The 15,333-nt window shown below is 40.2% G+C and overlaps 1 protein-coding gene across 1 annotated transcript in view; it reads left to right on the top strand.

The window, feature by feature from the left end:
- zgc:110045 (uncharacterized protein LOC664755 homolog) overlaps positions 1-15,333 on the top strand; it is a 269,243-nt gene that overhangs the window by 130,894 nt on the left and 123,016 nt on the right. Inside the window, exon 3 of the mRNA XM_041184229.1 lies at positions 11,634-11,757. Within this exon, the coding sequence (XP_041040163.1) occupies positions 11,680-11,757 (78 nt within the window). The 5' untranslated portion in view covers positions 11,634-11,679. The remainder of the gene's footprint in view (positions 1-11,633; positions 11,758-15,333) is intronic.

Raw genomic sequence — 15,333 nt, 5'->3', positions numbered from 1 at the left:
TATTTGGTAGTCAAGGAGATATTGAGCTGAGAGCTATTAGAACGACTTGACTTTTTAATGAATTTCTGTAGATCAAAAACCTCAAATTGCAATATGATGACCAAGGTGTGCAATATTTGAAGATAGTATACTTTACATTCAGATTAAAACCATAAGATGTAGGAGCAGAAGTAGGCCATTCATCCAATCAAGTCTACTTTGCCATTCAGTGAGATCATGGCTGATCTGATAATCTTCAATTACACTTTCCTGCCTTTTCCCCATAACCCTTGATTCCCTTCCTGATTAAAAATCTGTCTATCTCAGCCTTGAAAATAGTTAATGACTCAGCCCCTACAGCCCTCTGCAGTAAAGAATTCCATAGGTTCACTACCCTCTGAGAGAAGAAATTCCTCCTCATCTCTGTCTTAAATGGGTGACCCCTTACTCTGAGATTATGCCCTGTGGTCCTAGACTCTCCACAAGGGGAAACAACCTCTCAGCATCTACCCTGTCAAGCCCCCTAAGGATCTTTTTTGTTTCAATAAGATTGCCTCTCATTCTTCTAAACTTCAATGAGTACAGCCCAACCTACTCAACCTCTCCTCATAAGAAAATCCCTCCATATCCAGGATCAACCTAATGAAAACAAAAACAGAATTACCTGGAAAAACTCAGCAGGTCTGGCAGCATCGGCGGAGAAGAAAAGAGTTGACGTTTCGAGTCCTCATGACCCTTCGACAGAACTTGAGTTCGAGTCCAGGAAAGAGCTGAAATATAAGCTGGTTTAAGGTGTGTGTGTGGGGGGCGGAGAGATAGAGAGACAGAGAGGTGGAGGGGGTTGGTGTGGTTACAACCACACCAACCCCCTCCACCTCTCTGTCTCTCTATCTCTCCGCCCCCCACACACACACCTTAAACCAGCTTATATTTCAGCTCTTTCCTGGACTCGAACTCAAGTTCTGTCGAAGGGTCATGAGGACTCGAAACGTCAACTCTTTTCTTCTCCGCCGATGCTGCCAGACCTGCTGAGTTTTTCCAGGTAATTCTGTTTTTGTTTTGGATTTCCAGCATCCGCAGTTTTTTTGTTTTTATCAACCTAATGAACCTTTCCTGGACTGCCTCTAATGCCAGTATATCTTTCTTTAGATAAGGGGACCAAAATTGTTCACAGTATTCTAGGTGTGGTCTAACTAGTGCCTTGTATAGTTTTAGCAAGACTTCCCGATTTAATACTCCATTCCCTTTGAAATAAAGGCCAACATTTCATTTACCTTCCCTATTACCTGCTGAACTTGTGTGCTAGCTTTTTGTGATTCATGCACGAGGACCTCCAAATCCCTCTGTGCTGCAACTTTCTGCAGTCTTTCTCCATTTAAATAATATTCAGCTCCTCCATTCTTCCCCCCAAAGTGCATAATCTCACATTTTCCCATATTATATTCCATCTGCCAAATTTATGCCCACTCACTTAATGTGTCTATATACCTGTGTAGACTCTTTGTGTCATCTTTTCCACTTGCCTTCCCACCTATTTTTGTGTCATCAGCAAACTTGGCAATGGTACATTCACTTCCCTCATCCAAATCATTAATATATATTGTAAACAGTTGTGGCCCCAGCACTGATCCCTGTCACACTCCACTGGTTACAGGTTGCCATCCTTATCCCAACTCTCTGTCTTCTATTAATTAGCCAATCCTCTTTCCATGCTAATATACTACCCCAACACCATGGGCTCTTATCTTATTAAGTAGTCTTATGTGCAGTATCTTATCAAGCGCCTTTTGGAAATCCAAATATATTACATCTATTGGTTCCCCTTTATCTATCCTGCTTGTTACCTCCTCAAAGAATTCTAATAAATTTGTTAGGCATGATTTCGCCTTCATGAAGCCATGCTGAATTTATGCATTTCTAAATGCTCTGCTGTTACATCCTTTATAATAGGCACTAACATTTTCCCAATGACGGATGTTAAGCTAAATGGCCTATAGTTACCTGTTTTTGAAAAAGGGTGTTACGTTGGCAGTTTTCCAATTCTCTGGGACTTTTCCTGAATCTAAGGATTCTTAGAAGATCACTAACAGTGCATCCACTATCTCTGTAGCTATTGACTTTAATTGTATTACTTACCAATAAAATAAGGTATTGCCAATGAAATAATATTTAGTTTGCTTCTGAAATGAATGTGAACTTGAAAAAATCCATTGGATAAATTGTACTAGATAATGTCCTTCAAAGAACTATAGCTATAATAGTACAATCAGCACTTTCATAACCAAACGCTGTATTGCAGAAAGTAACTCATTCGTTCTTGAAATTCTTTGTAACACTCATAGGATGACATAAAAATATTTATCTATGTAAACTTTATGAATATGAATTAAGAGCAGAAGTAGGCCACTTGACCCTTTGAGCCTGCTCTGCCATTCAATAAGATCACGGCTGATTTGATTGTGACCTCAATGCCACATTTCTGCCTACCCCCAATAACATTTCACCACCTTGCTTATCAAGAATCTATCTACCTCTATCTCCACCACCTTTTGAGGAAGAGAGTTCCAAAGACTCACGACCCACTGAGAGAAAAACATTTCTCATCTCTGTCTTAAATGAGCGCCCCCTTGTTTTTAAACTGTTACCTGTAGTTCTAGATTTTCTCACCAAGAGGAAACATCCTTTCCATATCCATGCTGTCAAGACCCCTCATGATCTTATATGTTTCAGTCAAGTTGCCTCTAACTCTTCAAAACTCCAGCGGATACAAGCCTAGACTGTCCAACCTTTCCTCATAAAACAATCCACCCATTACAAGCATTAGTCTCGTAAACCTTCTCTGAATTGCTTCCAATGCATTTACATCCTTCCTTAAATAAAGGAGACCAATACTGTACACAGTACTCCAGATTTGGTCTCACAAAGCTCTGTATAACTGAAGCATAACCTCCCTACTTTTGTATTCAATTCTCCTCGCAATAAATAATAACATTCTATTAGCTTTCCTAATTACTTGCTGTACCTGCATACTAACCTTTTGAGATTCATGCACCAAGATACCCAGATCCTTCTACATCTCAGATCTCTGTAATCTCTCACTACTTAGATAATATGTTTCTTTTTTATTCTTCCTGCCAAATTGGACAATTTCTGTATATTGCAGGACCTTAGGGCCAAATATTACAAGCTGCAATCCCTCTATTCTCCAAACCCCACAGCATCGGATTTGGGTGGTATTCCAAAGATGGGTTGGGGAATCCCTCTCGGAAGTTCCCAGGTAAGGGTTTGCACAGCAGTTGCCCAGGAGTACACACTTCATCTGGACAATTGACATGTGCTGGAAACTATCCAAAAATGCAGTTTAAATCGCAATCTTCCAATGGTTCTGGAGGGTATACCAGTAGTTGTTCAGAAAAAGTTAGAAGAATTAAAACCTCTTCTAACTTCCGGGTAACTATTGTAAAGACCCAGACCGACCCCAGGGGACTGCCCCCACACTTCCAACCCCCTGAATGGGCTTTCCCCTCCACCTCCTGCCCCCCAACCCCCGGCCCCACCAATACTCATGCCCTACCTCCGACACCCCCCACAACCCAAGCTCTGACCCTTGACCTCTAACACGCTCCACCCATGACCTCTGACTCATGACCTCTGACCCCCACCCAACCTTTAACCCCCCACAGCCTCTACCCCCAACTCTTGACCAGCACCACCCACCCTGACCTCTGAAGCCTCCACCCACCAACCTCCAACCTGCCTGACCTCCAATTCCCCCTGCCCCTGTAACACCTGCACCCCCCCACATCCCTGAACCCCCTGCCCCTCCCCATCCCTAGACCTCCTACCCACTGACCCTTTGACCCCCCATGACTTCAGACCTCCGACCCCCCAATCCCCCTGACTTCTGACCCCCCACACCCTTCATCCCCCCCCCCCCCCACACTCCCCAACTTCCCGGACCTCCGACAAGCAAGCACCCCCAAACTCCCACTACTCCACTTCCCGACCTCCCATCCAACGACCTCCCAGCCTCTGACGCTGCCACCTCCAAACTCCTAACCCACCCACAACTCCAGACCTCTGACACCCACCCCCCACCCCAAGACTTCCACCCTCCCATCCCACAAGCCTCTGACCCCTCACCCCTCCAAACCTCCAACCTCCCAACCAGACCTCTGCCGGCCCCGCAGACCTCCAACCATCCTCCCACAACCCCAGGTGAAAGTTAGTAAGAATATTTGCATGTCACATGTTTTTAAGTTTGTCACTTTTCTGTAGCTATTTTGTTGCTCCATGCACTAACTACAGCATAACGTCTCACCATTTAGGTTTATATTGTCTGCCTCCACTGCCACAGTTAATTTTCTCCTTACGATCCACATTTTCACATTTTCTTCCTTCTTCCAAGGCCAGTTCGGAGTGAAGTGGGTACAATTACAAATAGCAGCAGGAAGTATAAGTGTAAGTACTGAAAAAGGATCTCTGTGATCTGGATCACAGTAAAGCTTTTAAATTAACATTAAATTTTAAATTAAGTTGATTTATTCCTTTTACTTTATATAAAGGTAAAAAAATATTCTTAATACATTTGGCACTTATTAAGTTAATATCACCCTGATTTAAAAAACTAGACATGGAATATTCTTTGTGAGCAAAGTCACAATGTAAAGGCAATTAACCATTTTGCTGCACGGCAACTGCAACGTCTTGGAGATGCACTATCGTGAGGGTTTTCTTCTTAATCAATAAATATGAGTTAATTAATGATTCTAAAACTTCTTGATTTTATTTCCTCCATATTCATGTCCAATTTATTTGCAACTTGCTATCACAATACAGTTGTTGTGTGAGGGAATACTTTCCACTTGCCTGGATGAGTGCAGCTCCAACAACACTAGAAGTTTGACACCATCCAGGGCAAAGCAGCCCGCTTGATTGGCATCCCATCCACAAACATTCACTCCCTCCACTACAGACAAACTGTGGCATTGATGTGTACCATCTACAAGAAGCGCTGCAGAAATTCACCAAGGCCTCTTTGACAGCACCTTCCAAACCCACAACCACTACCAATTAGAAGGACAAGGACAAAAGACACATGGGAATACCACCACCTTAAAGTTCCCCTCCAAGCCACTCACCATCCTGACTTGAAAATATATCGACGTTCCTTCACTGTTTCTGGGTCAAAATCCGAACTCCTTCACTAACAGCCCTGCACCACATGGACTGCAACAGTTCAAGAAGGCAGCGCAACACCACCTTCTCAAGGCGAATTAGGGATGGGCAATAAATGCTGGCCTAGCCAGCGATGCCCAAATCCCATAAATGAACAAAAAAATGTATGTAGCTGTAGCCCCTTGGGGTGTCCAAAATTCTGTTGTGCAGTATATATAAGCCCATCTTATCAAATTTGACACAACTGGCAGGGTAACCTTAGCAAACCATTTTAAAAACAAAGCAAAAGACACAGATCTTACAAACAACTGAAATATACAGCTAGCAAATACCATTTGACTATAACCCAGCTAATACAAATTAAATTTCACAATTTTGCACATGTAAAATGCCATAATATATAATAAGTTGAGAGTGGTGTTTTTCAGAATTTGTAACATTTTTCCATCAGTTTACTATCAATTGAGTGCTCAGTTGGAAGTAACCTTAAGTGAAATATTCTCTACTACCTTTCATCTGTTTATTCTCATTTCCAAATAAGCATTGGCTCAAAATCATGGATTTCAAATCTTTTGGATTTGTAATAAAATAGTGGATTCAGCACTAACAATCAGAAAGGAAACCATATAGATATTTCAGAGCAGACATGTTACATATCCTGATTTGATGCTGTCTAATACTATTTTCAGTATTAAGGTTTTGGTGTAAATTAAAAGAATACAATAATATTAACCAACTTGTTCACTGATGGCTTCAGTAAAACTTCAGTAATCATAAATCATTTTGATGGATTTATTTTTGTTTTCAAATTATTGCAAAACAATCCTACATGTTCATTATGGACCATTGCAGCATTTTTATTTTACTAACTGATAGATAGCAACTATGATTCCTTCTTGACTAATACCATTATGTTTTTTTGGTTCAGCATGAAAAATGTATTTAGCTAAGTAGAAAAATCAATGCTGCATTTTCAGCTTATCTAAAAAAAGCTTTTTTATATTCCGACTGTTGGGCCACAAGCAAAATTCTGCCATTGGAACTTTTACAGAAGAATATTTGAACATAGTATAAGGTTATTTTATAGGAACACTGTATTTGGAAACTGGAGTAAAACAGTTGTAATAAAGCCCATTCAAAAATGATGGATATTTTATTTGGCCTTTTAGTCAATTGAGAGCTGCTAAAACAATCAATGTTACAGAAAAGGTGATGTAACTTAATGCGTTGGCAAGAGATAATGCTATTAATACGCAAAATGACTGTAACCATTTTTTGAATATTGTGTTGGGTTGAGCAAATGCTCATTTCAGTAACACATCCAGCCAATGATAATACACTAACTTCAAAAAGAATTTAATGAGAGCAAGAACTCCAGTCTGATAATAGTTAGTGGATAAACAAAGTTAACGGACATTATATATTACAATACATAATTACTAAGATATGCTGTAATGATTTCATCGTGTGTCCAACAGATCGACATGATGCTTCTTGTGTGTGAAAGTTTGGTGCTTCCCTTTTTGTGTTCTAGTTTGCTTCTCATTTTCAGCCTGCATCATTGCAGCAATGTAAAAAGGGGAGCCAAAGGTGTAAGGCTCTCCCTGACAGTACACTGCCTTCCATTGGCAAATCCTCTACTATGCCTCCTTGTGACAACACATGGAATCTGGGTTCCTTATAGCCCCAGAATAAAGCTTCTGAGGAACTCGAAGGAGGTTCGACCCTCAGACATGCAATATACAGGCCCACCAGTTGTGGACCCACTCTGGCATTCATTAACCAAACTTCCAGCTATGGGTGAATAGATCATAGAGTTTCACAGCATCGAAAGAGGCTCTTCGGCCCATCATGTCCGTGCAAGTCATCAAGCCTCTATCTATTCTATTCCTATTTTCCAGCACTTGGCCCATAGTCATGTATGTTATGGCATTTCACGTGTTCATCTAAGAACTTCTTAAATATTGTGAGGGATCTCGCCTCTACCCCCTTTTAGATAGTAATTCCAAATACCCCTCCATCCTCTGGGTGAAAACATTTTTCCTCAAATCCCCTCTAAACGTCCTGCTCCTTACCTTAAATCAATGCCCCCTGGTTATTGACCCCTCATAATTTTGTAGACCTCAATCAGGTCCCCCATCAGCCTTCTCTGCTCTAAGGAAAACAATCCCAGCCTAGTTAAACTTTCTTCATAGCTGAAACACTCCAGCCCAGGCAACATCCTGGTGAATCTCCTCTTCACTCTCTCTAGTGCAATCACAGCCTTCCTATAGTGTTGTGACCAGAGCTGCACTCAGTACTCTAGGGGAAAAATTTTTAGCTCATCAGGCGGGCGCGCACCCGACCCAATCAAGAGTAAAATGGTGCGCGATGATGTCAGGCGAGCGTCCTGATGTCATCGCACACTCGTGCGATATTTCAGTTGGTGGGCATGCGCCGGAGTTGGCAGCATGCTCACCGACAGTTATAAAGCCTATTAAGGCCAATAAAAAATTAATTAAAATAAATTTTTTGTTGCCCATCCAAACTTATGGTTGGTGGGTAGGCAAAAAGGCCAAGCGGCCTTTGTGCTTTTTAGGAAACCTAACCCACAGGCGGGATGAAGTTTCCTGAAAGAAGTGAAAATGAAATAAAAATTTTAAAACTTAATTAATAACATGCTCCTGCTCATGTGACAGAGTCACATGAGGGGACATGCTTCATTACATTTTTATTTTCTTTATTATTTTTATATATAACTCTTCATCTCCCTGAGGAAGATCTGTGCCTCAGGGAGATTATGAAGCATGCACTCGCAAACATGTGTGAAGGTTGTGCTCGCCCACCTCGCACTCCTCCCCCCGCCCGCACGGACAGCGCTGAGTGCCACTGCTCGTGTTTCACGCTAGGCGGGCCTTATTTGGCCCACCAGTGTGAATTCACATCCTGGCCCTGATTGCGGGTGGCGGTCAGCTTCCTAGCCAACCTCGCCCACCTCCGCCAAGTCCACCTGATATGGGTGAAATTCTGCCCCAGATGTGGCCTAACATTGATATAGAATCCCTTCAAGAGACAAGGCCTTCTGTGAACGAAACTCTGAAAGAGAAACATTACATGTTCAGCTGACAGGGGAAGAGTTCAGAGGAAATGCGTGAGCAGGATGTAGGCTTCACTGTAAGGAACTTGCTGCTCTTGTTAGAACCCCCAGCAAATGATTCAGAACATGTTGGCAGGGAGGTGGTGAACATTGTCAGGGAAGGAGTGTTTTCGGGAGAGGGAGGAACATTATTGGGAGGGGTTGAGCATTGTTGGGGGGTGTGAACATTATCAGGAGGGTGGTGAACTATGTCAGATGGATGAGCCATGTGGGAGGGGGTGAGCAATGTCGGGAGAGGATGAGCATTGCCATGAAGGGCGGGTGAGCTATGTCATTGGTGGTGGGGGAGAGGGTGGGTGAGTATTATTGGGTGTGCCATTGCAGGAATATTATTGAGTTCTGGCCATTCTGTCCCACTGTCATAGGGAATAGTGAAGGAATCCACAATCGGAAGTTTAAACTTCCCATGTAAGTATCGCGCATGTGCATGTGTCATGACTTCCTCAGGGTCCCGAGGCACATCAGTGGCTTTAGTTGAGTTGCTCAATGCTGTCCGTATTGGAAGATTCAGACCATTCAGTTTCCCAATTAAAATGCTGGCATTTAAGCTATCAGATAAAAGCTAATTGAACTTAGAATTTTTCTCTTTTTGTTTTAATTTCTTCATTTATGTCTGCTAGTTATGCAAAAAATGAAAACCAATTTAAAATACCTAGGTACAGTGGTTCAATTTAATTGAAAAGCATTCAACTGTGCTTTTGATTTTTTAAAAAAGTCCAGTAAAATAGCATTATAGGGTATCCATAAGAAACATAACCAAGGCTACACCATTTTTAACTATATTTGAGACTGCCATAACCAACATATCCTCTAATTTTTAAAAAAGTATGTAGGTGATTTATTTAAATGTGCAGCCCCTTTAAATCTTCTTGTGTAAACTGTATTGTAACTTAAAAGGGTCAACTGTGTGTGCCCTGTGTGGAAACATTTGGGTTGTTGCGCAGGGAACATTGGCAGAAACATGCAGTTTTCTATCCTAATATTTCTTTTTTGAATAGCAGAACATTGGTTGGTGATAATTGCTGTTGTTTTTTTCTGTTTAAGTTGTCACACAAAACCTCAAAAAAGACTTAGGTCCCAGGCATTGTCCATCTTAAAACAGTAATGTATAAAAATCAAGCAACTATATATGATTTGAATAAGGAAATAATTCATATTGCAGCTTCTCAGAATGATTAGATTGTTAAAGTAGTTAGCTGCAGTTCAGTATTAATTTTTTCAGTTGTAAAGACCTGTTCAGCTGATGAAAATCTTTTGGTTTATGTACCTCTAGATAGCCAATACTTCCATTCATTAAAACCAGATGGATGTGGGAAACAAGGAGTGTGCTAGTGAAGCTTAAACTGTCTAGAAATATTGTTGTGAGATTGTTTTGTTGCGAAATTTTTTCCTACATAAATAAGTGGCTCCACCTGTACTTCAAATTACATACATAGCACAAAAACAGATTATTAAGCCCAGTTAGCTCATGCTGGTATTTATATGCCATGCAAGGCTTCTCCCATCCTATCACCTTCATCTGACTTTATCAACATTTCTTTCTATTTCTTTTTCTGTTATGCACTTCTCCAGTTTCCTTTTAAAAACACCTAAGCTATTCAACCACTTCTTTATTAGTGAGTTCTCTATTTTAATCACTCTCTGGGTAAAGGAATTTCTCGTTATTTCCACTTTGAATTTGTTACTAACTATATTGTATTTATGGCTCCTAGAGTTGGATTGTCCCACAAGTGGAAACATTCTCTCTGCAGCTACCTTGTCCAACTCTTTCATAATTTTAAAGCTCTCTATCAGATCACCTTTGCTTTTCTAAAGAAAAAAGCTCCAACATCTTCAAACTTTCTCAATAACTGTAATCTCTCAGTTCTGCTACCATCCTTGTAAATCTTTTTTGGACTTGCTACAATATTTCAATATTCTTTTCTGTAATATGGAAACCTGAACTGTGTACCGTACTCTTAAGAGCAATCTGATCTATACAAGTTTAAAGGTAACTTCATTACTTTTAAATCCTATACCCCTAGAAATTATTACCAGCATTATTATCTATGTTAGAAGGACATTTGCTAATCAATTGCTCATCCTAAAAATTTACTAATGTATAATTGTGATGTGTTGCATTCTTCTGTAGTTTTAACCATGACCCCAATTTGGTATCATCAGCATAAACTACATGCCATCCATAACACAAGAAGGTCCATAAATTCCTTCATATAGTTATATTTCATCCATTATCTTTCACATTGCAAGTTAATGCTGTTTATTTCAAATGAAAGTGCAGCCTCAAGTATTCCTTTAAAAGGACAGGATTCTCCTTGTCTTAAAACTGGCAAGACAGTTTAAGCCTTGGGTCAGGACAACATTTGACTCAGTCTCGTATAAATTTGTGTCTCTACTCTGTGTTATCTGGACCTAGTGAGGTCCTGATTATTCTACATGTCACCATGAATTAAGTCATTTTGTGAAAGGATGTCATGGCGAGAACACAGAAATGATCCTGGGGCGCATTCACATTTCCATAGCAGTTAAACACATGGCTGCATTAAGCCATGTATTGAATGCAACAAGCTGCAGAAATGTAATTAAATTGTATTGCAGTTGTATCAGAGCATGTGGTTTTTGGATTGAGGGTGCTATAGTTCTAGTTGTAACAGAATGGAAGGTGCAGCTGTTGGAAGTTATTGTTAATGCTTGACTAAGGACAACTATGCACTGTGCAATAACTGTGTGCTAAAATGTGCCAAAGGATGTTCAGCACTCATTAGAGAGTTGTCTGAAAGGTTCATATTTTCCATTCGCCTTTTACAACAGAAATGGAAGGGCAGTTCTTGTGATAATCTGTTCTAGGCTTTTAGTAATTCACTAAGCACATCTGTTCAGTCAGCTTGACAAAACAGACTTGGCAACTAAGGATAGTTTCTGCCAAAATGAAAATGCTTCTTCACTAATAGTAATGAACTAATGCATTATATTATCAATCAGGGAGAATGGAGACCAAGCATCATTTGTTGTCTTTGATTATTGCATTTTCTGGCAGGGTATCACAAAACAGGAATATTGAAAAATGAATTATTTCTGTTTTCTTCCAGTAAATTCAAAAATTATTTCTCATGGCTCAGATTTTTCCACAGCGTGATTGTTGTCAAATTCCTTTGTAGATTTCTTCTGAAATGTTTTCTATGAAAATTTCAATACTTCCACAAGACTGTAAAGCATAACAATTTTTTCAGTCAAAAGGGGCATGCAGTATGTGGAAGTTTATAAATAACTTATTTAAATTCAAAAAGTATATAAATATTTGCAGAAGCTGTAATATTTGAAGTTGTTTTTCTTCCTGCAGGGTTCCATTATTTCTGTGTGAAAACAGAGTGTCTCCAAACTTCAGAATGAATAAATCAGATTCCAAAGTGACTGAAGGGGGACTGAATGTCACTCTTACAATTCGCCTACTTATGCATGGAAAGGTATTGTGTCATCAACAGCAAATAACTACATAAGGTTGCATGTTATTAGTTACTGATTTTGAAGTAATTAAGGTTGTGCTCCTAGCAAAGAGACATTGTCGAACTAAAGCTATCTATTTAAAATCGTCTGATTCCAATTGTTGAATATTTGGTCAGGGAAATTATTTTAACACAAGTCTAATTTTGTGCATAACATAAAACACAGTAAGTTTCTCAGCAGAATTTTCCCCGGATCGTCAAGGAGTTTATTCAGTAAGTAGTTGAGCCATGAAAAGGCGGCAGGTACCACATTTGATCCCTGATCTCAGCTAGTGCAACAGTTGGGGCACTGTGATTGCATCAGTGCCCTGTGTTAGGAAATCAGGAGAAAATCAATCACGGTTCTCCCTTCTGCAAATAGGAATTACATTTGCTGTTTGCTAGTCCTGTGGCACTATTCCTTTATCGATTGAATATTTATATATGGATACTAGTGCCTCATGTCATTAGTCTCATTTTCTTTTCTCTTTCTTCCGCTGTTATTTTTTAATATCCTCACAGGAGAAGATCTCCTTTAGAAAGCCCTTCGCACAGATGGTCTGGGTCTCTTTAACTTCATGCTGCTCTGTGATGGAGGTATTGTTACTGGTCAAGCCATGTCATTTCTTTCCCTGTCATCCCCAAAATGATGTGTTCCATGACACAATATTCTCTCTAGCAATGCAGGTGACAGCCAATATAATTTGCTCTCAGCTGTGCAAGCTCAAGTGACAGGCATCTCAAGGACTTGAACCCATAACCATCTTATTTTGAAACAGATGGCCCACAAAATGTTTAGAAGTGCTCTTTCTGTTTTATTGTCTCTTCTCCATCAGTTGCTCAAAGTTGAGAAATTCACAGGGTGGGGGATGGTTAGCTGGTTTTGAGAACCAATTATTTCAGTCTGAAAGCAGCAAATGTACCTTCATGCAAAGAGCGATGGACGAAAAAGAACAAGCTTGCAGCTTCTGATAAATAGAAAAAACTGAGGAAACTATTATGCCAAAGCATACAAACTTAAAATAAAGCATCACAAAGTTGAAGCTCAGCTAAGTAATTGCAATATAAACAGGCAGTGCCTTTAACTCAGGTTCAATTTTCTTTATATTGGATCAACAGGTCCATAGTTTGATGTTTAATGCTGTGAATCATCCTCATAAACCCATGGGATTTTCTAGGGGAAGGTGTGTGAATGAGGATTTCCCAAGCAGATCTTAAAATTTGGACACTAAAAATATGTAATTTGAACAGAGATTACTTTGAAGAGGTTCCTTTTGTACAAACCTGAGCTTCCATTTTAGCATATGATTGGATAAAATACTGTAACAGGTATCCCACAGTCAGACTCACTTCGTACATGCATCCAATAATAATACTGAATGCCAGAAGTGCTGAAACATTTTGGGTGCTCACTCCCTATGTTGTTGGACAAAGAGACCGGAGTCCCCTGCCACAGCATGGTCCATTGTGGTACAAGTGAAAATGGGCTCAGGAGCTTCTGCACAAGCTGTGTGCTACAGTCATTAGGGTCCTGTTTTCCATGCTGTTCCATAATAGAAATGGTGTTCCTGAGAAGCAGTCCAATCACATAGTGCCTGTTGAGAGCAAATACCAAAAAAGAGGCTGTATTGCATGGAGCGAAATAGATTCCCATCCACCCTTTCCATCAATATCCATGTTTCGTAGCCACATCTGATGCCTGATGCTTCTTCCGCAAAACCAGAAAATCATTCTGCACACTGCGAGGAGACAGCAGCCCTTCAATTGCTTTTGGTCATTGCTATTCTGGCCCTGTAAATCCTGTGGCATCAGAAGTAATGCACCTGCAGGGCTAGAAAATTATACAAGTAAACTAACCCAGCTCTAACTCACCACGACGTCTCTTGACTCCTCCACTGTTGTTAAATTATCATTCGGTTTATCCCACATCCAGTATTGTATGAGCAGAAATTTCCTCCAATTAAATATTGGGAAGACTGAAGCCATTGTTTTCAATTCCCTATCCATTCCCTAGCTACCAACTCCATTCCCCCCTCTGACAAAAGTCTGAGATTAAGCCAGTCAGATTGCAACCTTGGTATCACGTTCAATCCCAGGATGAGGTTCTGACCATGTTTTCATGCTATCATCAAGACAGCCTATTTCCACCTCCATAACATTGCTCAACTTAGCCCCCTCTCAGCTCACCGGCTGTTGAAATTCTAATCAGTACCTTCATTTCCTCAAGATTCAACCATTCTAACGCACTCCTGGCTGGTCTCCCACACTCTACCTTCTGTAAAGTTGAGGTAATCTAAAACTCTGCTGCTCGTGCCTTAACTGCAACAATTTCTGTTCCCTATTACCCTGTGCTCACTGACATACATTGGTTCCCTGTCAAGAAACATCTTGATTTTAAAATTCTCAACATTGTTTTCAAATCCCTCCATGGCCTCACCCCTCCATTTCTTTGTAATCTCCTCCACAATCCTTCGAGATATCTGCACTTCTCCCATTCTGGCTTCTTGTGCATTCTCAATTATAATTGCTCCACCATTGTTGGCCATGCCTTCAGTTGCCTAGGCTCCAAGCTCTGGAATTCCCTCCCTAAACCTCCCTGCCTCTCTACCTAATTTTCCTCCTTTAAGATACTCCTTAAAACATACCTCTTTGACCAAACTTTTGGTCATTTGAACTAATATCTCCTATGTGGCTCAGTGTCCTACTTTGTTTATAATGCTCCTGTGAAGTGCCTTGGGATGTTTCATTACTTTAAAGGTGTTATATAAATATAAGTTGTTGTTAGCCTTGTTGTTGTTGATCTTGTTTTATGCATTGAGCTTAGATCATTTATTCACTGGTGCATACAGCACTGGCAGATTCCACTCTGCTAATAGCTGAGTTAAGTTTACATAAAATAACAAAAAACAAAAGTCGTAAAAGACTGAATTTAATATGAGTTAATATCTGCTGGTAGCTCACTTGCCACAGAATTAAACAGCATTGTATCTGGTAATAATATCATAGTTCTAACACCCATGCAAATAAAGACTGAACTGAGCACCAAAAAATAAAAGGTTATTTAACCATCAAGCTGTGCTTTGATTGACAGCAAATCTATCAAAATGTCAATCAAAATCTATCAGAATAACCAAAGATAGAATCCCTCTATTCAAAATGAGCTTTTCCAGGTTGTGATCATTAGCTGCTATTAAGCTGCTTTTGTATTGCATTTAGTGGCATACAGGAGTTGTTGCCTCTCGCTGTGCAGATTTTGTATAGCTGACAGAGCAACATCAAATAAAGTCACTAGATTTGCTAAGGCAGGTAACCATGAACTCCCAGTCAGGTGCTGGAAGTAGTGGACTCAATATATTGCTATTTATTTTCCTTGGAATCTAAGAAACAAATCCTTGTGTTTGAACCAATCTCCCTTATTGTAGTGGCAGTAATGGAGCATACATATGTAGTGAAGTTTGCTAAACCAAGCTTAAATTGGTATTTTGTTGAGTGTTTAGGCCGCTACTGAATGAGAACATGGCCAGAATTTTATGTTGAATGACCGGGCGCACGCCCAGC

This window comes from Carcharodon carcharias, chromosome 3, assembly GCF_017639515.1.
Source record: "Carcharodon carcharias isolate sCarCar2 chromosome 3, sCarCar2.pri, whole genome shotgun sequence".
Taxonomy (NCBI): Eukaryota; Metazoa; Chordata; class Chondrichthyes; order Lamniformes; family Lamnidae; genus Carcharodon; species Carcharodon carcharias.
The sequence above is the reverse complement of the archived record's forward strand: the minus strand, read 5'-3'. Positions and strand labels throughout refer to the sequence as shown.